General features: G+C 44.2%; 1 protein-coding gene across 1 annotated transcript in view; it reads left to right on the forward strand.

Annotated features, from left to right (window-relative positions):
* Positions 1–819: 819 nt before the first annotated feature.
* The window catches only part of LOC118741831, a 5763-nt gene continuing 469 nt past the window's right edge, over positions 820–6113 (forward strand). Inside the window, exons 1-2 of the mRNA XM_036473806.1 lie at positions 820–1617; positions 1738–3828. Coding sequence (XP_036329699.1) covers positions 820–1617; positions 1738–3828 — 2889 coding nt within the window. The remainder of the gene's footprint in view (positions 1618–1737; positions 3829–6113) is intronic.

The following is a 6113-nucleotide window of genomic DNA, read 5'->3' on the forward strand; positions in this document are numbered from 1 at the left end:
TTTAAGACATTTCCTCTAATAAAAATACCGTACAGTTTAAAGCAATTGATCTGGAATTATTGAGTTTAAAATAAAAGGGAACCCCTCTTAACATTGCGAACCGCACATAAATTTGGTGGCCCATTGTGTAAAATTAGTGACATCAAACAAGGAACAAAAGGGCGCACATTGATTCCCAGCAAACCCAAACCGAGAATCAGGAAAAGCGGGTGTCGTAGCATAGAAGAGCAAGAGTAGAAGGTTTGGCAGACGGCAGCAATTACTATTTTCGTTACTCTTATCCATACCTGGTCAACGACGGACATCAGAAAACGGTAAGTGTGCTAGGTGTTTCTAATTATTTGGTGCTGACAGCGAGTGTACATATATTATACATATAACGTCACATAAATAGTTAGCGAGGTATATTGGCTAGTACATAAAAGCATAGGAAAAATGAGCAAAGCAAGTACCAGCGAATCGGACACCGGAACCGTTATTGATTTAGATGCATTATTTACCCTACAGTTAGAGCGATGCGAGACACTTAAGCAAATTTTAAAGAATTTTAAAAAGGACCCAAATACGAGAAAAACTAGGGTATACTGCCAGGTTCGCCTTGAAAAGATAGAAGCAGTACATGGAGAGTTTAACAAAACTCACACCACCATTGTACACCATGACACCAGTCGGAGATCGCAATATTTTACTGACAGGGTAGCTTCGGAGTTTGAAGAACGCTATTTCGATAGCCGGGTTGCACTTTTAGAAGCATACAACGAACAAACGCCTTCATCTTCGGACCAATCTGCCGGTTCTCAACTGCAAGTTCCAAAAAAAATGTCACCAATCGAAATGCCAGAACTACCGTTGCCATCGTTCTCTGGCAAATATATCGAATGGCCGGCGTTTCATGATGCATTTGTCCGACTGATCCACACCAACACCGACTTAAGTGCTATTCAAAAATTTCACTTTTTAAAGAAGGCACTGCCAGCAGCAAACGATGTAGATGTTCAGCAAATGGCCTTAACTGAGACCAACTATGGAACTGCCTGGGATTTAATTGTAAATCGTTATAATAATCCTCGTCTACTATTCATGCACCACATGAACAAGCTCTTCACACAATCTGCAGTTACTAAAGAGTGCTCAGACGACATCAAGTCTTTACTCAATGTAGCAAAAGTCTGTATAAATGAGTTCAGTCGTTTGAAAATACCTATTTCACAGGGCAATCAGTGGATTGCGTACCTTTTGTCAACAAAGTTGCCAAAGGATACCCATCAAGCTTGGGAATATCACCTCGGCAGTGACGTTAACATCTCCACCTTTGAAATGTTAGAAGCATTTTTAAATAAGCGTCTGGTGACAATCAATGTGATTGAAAATAGAAACATTTCGCGTGGTAATAACTCACTGTCAAAGACCAGCAATGTGGCTGATAATACTTCGTCAACTAAACGCCAAAGTCGACCTCCAAAGGCTTTATACAGACATAATAGTAATAGTTTTCACGCCACTAGTCAACCGAAAAACGTCAATTCATGCTTTCTGTGTGGCGAAGCACACATTCTGCGGCACTGTACCAAATTCCTCGCCAAAGACTGCTTTGAGAGAAAGTCTATCGCGGACAAAGCAAAACTTTGTTTAAATTGCCTGAGCAGGGCTCATTCAGTTTCCCGTTGCACCAGAACGAAGAACTGTCTACAGTGTAGCCAAAGACACCACACTCTTCTACATTTTCCAATGTCAAAGCCCCCACAGCAAAATGAATCCACTCGATCACACGAGGGTGGCAAATCTCAAATAGCTTTAAACCCATCAGCTCAAACCTTTCAAGTTGAAAGCACTCAGAGTCAGACCACGACTCATCAAAACCCCACGTCATCCAGGTTAACGCACACTGCTCAGCTTCTTACAGAACCGTCGCAGAAGCAGACTCGTAAGGTGCTTTTAGCCACCGCTCTCGTCACGATCAAGAACGACGGCACGGGTCAGTCCATCGTAGTACGTGCGCTATTAGATCAAGGCTCTGAATGCACACTTATTTCAGAGCATGCCGTTCAAACACTCTGTTTGACACGCAACCGTGCTTCGGCAGATATATCTGGGGTGGGCAGCAACGTCGCGCATCGTTGTAAGCACACTGTGAATTTCACAATGCACTCATATGTGAACCCTAACTACCATGTCGCGGTCGATACCGCCTTTGTTTTAAAGGCGCTCACCAATAAATTGCCAAGTCAAACAATTGAGCCAAACCAATGGGCTCATATTCGAGGACTGCAGTTAGCAGATCCTAAGTACTACCAGCCACGTCGTATAGACTTACTTCTGGGTGCCGACATGTTCGCTAACCTTTTATTGCCAGAAACACGTATTGGAGGACTTTATGAACCAATAGCCCAGCGCACCCATCTGGGATGGATATTGTCTGGCAATACTACTTCCACCCCCAAAGTTGATGCTGCTAGTCTTCATTGCAACCATGTCACTCTCGAGCTGGAATCACTTGTACAACGTTTTTTCGAAATCGATCAAGTACCGACCGAGAGATCTCTCTCGCAAGAAGAAAACTGGTGTGAAACACATTTTCAACAAACGCATATGCGCCAACCAAATGGGAAATATTTAGTGAGACTTCCATTGAAAAATTTGTTTGATGAATCTCAAACCCTCGGTAAATCCAAAAAAATTGCACTCAACCGCTTTCATTCACTGGAGCGAAAACTACAACGCAACGATGAATTGCGAGCCCGGTATGAAGGGTGTATTCGGGAATATTTCACCCTGAATCAAATAACTCCTGCTACGACAACTGAGGAGCAGCATTCCGTCAAACTTGCCTCAAGTGCTCCAACAGTCGCATCATGTGTATTACCTCACCACGCTGTGATCAAAGAGCAAAGTCTAACCACAAAGCTAAGAATCGTGTTTGACGCCTCGTGCAAGACTAGCAATGGCAAATCGTTAAATGACGTACTGTGTGTGGGACCCGCACTTCAAAATGATCTGCCAGCAGTAGTTTTAAATTGGAGAAAACACAAATTTGCGTTTACATCTGATATCCAAAAAATTTATCGGTGCATAGACATGCACACAGATGACTCGCAATATCAACGCATTTTGTGGCGAAACGAAGCAAATGAAATTCAGGAGTATTGTCTCACACCAGTCACATTTGGGACTGCTTCCGCTCCATATACCGCGATACGAATCCTCCGCCAACTGGCTGAAGACGAAAGTACATCGTATCCGTTAGCAGCACCTGTCCTTCGGAATGAAATGTATGTTGACGACGTACTATCTGGCGGTCACTCCGTTGAGATCGCCACCGAAATTCGCAAACAAGTAACCTTAGCATTGCGCTCCGCTGGCATGGAACTTCGAAAATGGAGCAGCAACTCATCGGCGGTGCTGGACGGTATTCCCACCGAAAACAGGTCAGACAGTAATGCCTTACAGTTAAATAGCAGCGATACCGTTAAAACCCTTGGCATTCTGTGGCAACCGAACAAGGACGTTTTTAAATTCCGGCTCAACTTCGAAATTGATTTTACTGCCACCAAACGGTCAGTGCTCTCAACTATAGCTCGTCTGTACGACCCACTGGGATTAATTGCACCGGTTATTGTAGCAGCCAAAATCATCCTGAAATCGGTATGGTCCTTTAAGGTACAACGCGATGAGCACACGTTCACACCATTGGCATGGGATGAAACGCTACCAACAAATCTAAATCACCAATGGCAACGTTTTCTAAATACTGTATCGGAGCTGCCCTGCATCACAGTGCCGAGATGGTTGAACTATGAGCCAAATCATGTTAAATCATTACAACTCCATGTATTTTGCGATGGCTCGACAGCTGCATATGCAGCATGTGTTTATCTACGGGTAGAAAGCAGTGATGATAAAATTTTTACAACGCTTCTCATCGCAAAAAGCAGAGTCACCCCGACAAAACCGTTGACTATACCACGCGTCGAGTTGTGCGGAGCAGTGCTGGCGACTGAATTAATGGAATGGACCAAAAAATCATTGTCATTACCGTATACAAATCTAAAAACATTTTATTGGACCGATGCTACGATTGTGCTTTACTGGATATATGGCGATCCGAATCGATGACAAACATGGGTTTCAAACCGAGTTGGCAAGATACTACAAACCTCTTCACCGTCACAATGGAGTCACGTCGATACTATGCAAAATCCTGCTGATTGCGCACCCGAGGCCTAACACCAGTCAGTTTATCAACTTTCAGGCTATGGTGGTCCGGCCCAGAGTGGTTGCTGTCAGATGAAGACTCCTGGCCGAAATTTAGCACGACTGAATTGCACATCAACGAAGAAATAGCTGAAGTTAAAAGGAAGCCGCTTCAAGCAAATTTCACGATTTGTCAAGACTCCGTTATTCTTCGGTACTCGTCGCTAACGAAAACCGTACGCGTTTGTGCGTACATTCTCCGTTTCGTGCAGAATAGCCAAGTTCAGAGCTGTGCCCGCATAAGTGGACCCTTGTCGGTCACCGAGCTAAACCAAAGTCTATCAGGGGTTGCCAGGCTCGTACAACAAGAAACATTCAACACCGAAGTACACAACGTTCGCAATAAAAAGCCTGTTCCACATAGAAGCAAGCTTACTAGCTTAACTCCGTTTCTTGATGAGCAGCAAATTCTTCGTGTGCGTGGGCGAATTCAGCGCTCTAATCTTCCATTTGATCAGAAGCACCCCATCATTTTACCAAGTAAGCATCATTTCACTAGTTTGGTTATCACTCACGCGCACTTAACGACATTACATGGTGGTGCGCAGCTTACCTTAACATATTTACGACAGCGGTTTTGGATAATAAATGCCAGACGCACTGTGCAAGAACAACTTCGAAAATGCATTAAATGTGTTAGAAATAAGCCGGAAGTTGGTAGTCAACTGATGGGCGAACTTCCATTCCATCGAGTCAATCCACCACAACGTCCGTTCCTCGCAACAGGCGTCGATTACACCGGCGCAATCGAGCTAAAATCGTATAGATTTCGTGGAAATACGACATACAAAGGGTACATCGCTATTTTCATTTCTTTAGCTACAAAGTGCATTCATCTGGAAGCAGTCACAGGCATGTCAACGGAAAACTTCTTGATGGCCCTGCAACGATTCATTGGACGTCGAGGTATGTGCAAAGACATCTACAGCGATTGCGGAACAAATTTTATAGGCGTTGACAAGGTACTTCAACCAAATGAACGTAAATTTGCGGAGGACATAGAGCAAGAAGTCGTGCCGAAATTAGCAAGCCAAGGTATACAGTGGCACTTCAATCCTCCCCATTCACCTAATTTCGGAGGACTTTGGGAGGCGAATGTAAAATCGGTTAAGTATCATTTAAAGCGAACAGTGAGCGGTGCTAGGCTTACCTACGAAGCCCTTGCACCCTTTTGGCGCGTATCGAAGCCTGTTTAAACTCCAGACCGCTGTGCTCTTTAACATCAGATCCCAACGAATTACAAGTGCTGACACCGGGGCATTTCCTAATAGGAGACTCTCTGCTTTCGCCACCAAACGCCTCTCCAGCGGCTAATGTATCACTCAGCCAACAATTTGCTCAAACGCAACGAATGTTTCAACAATTTTGGAAGCAGTGGACATCAGATTGGCTATCACACCTCCAAACACGACCAAAATGGTGTCACCAAAGACGAAATCTTCAAATAAATGACCTCGTCATCGTTAAGGATGAAAGGCTACCACCCAACGTGTGGGTAATGGGACGCGTCATAGAGCTTCATCCAGGTCCAGATAACTTAGTCAGAGTAGTAACTATTCGTACCCAAAACGGCATCTACAAACGGTCTGTCTCAAAGCTTTGCCTCTTACCAATATCCTCATGCACTCAAGACAAGTAATAATTTGTTCATACTCATGCACCAAATAGCACCTAGCACGCTTTCTTCAGCCCTCCTCAATGCGTATTGGAGTTGAATCCCAGAAGTTTCCTTTGGTGTTTTCGTTGCTCAATGAAACCGAAAACACCACCTCAGTACGGTTTGGTGATTATGCTGATCCCAGCATGGGGGCGGCATGTACGGTTTCGAACCACCCTAGCCAAGAGAAGTACGGGAGAACAAG

Source organism: Rhagoletis pomonella, unplaced genomic scaffold (genome assembly GCF_013731165.1).
Source record: "Rhagoletis pomonella isolate Grant_MI unplaced genomic scaffold, Rhpom_1.0 Rhpom_scaffold_00006, whole genome shotgun sequence".
NCBI classification, from domain to species: Eukaryota; Metazoa; Arthropoda; class Insecta; order Diptera; family Tephritidae; genus Rhagoletis; species Rhagoletis pomonella.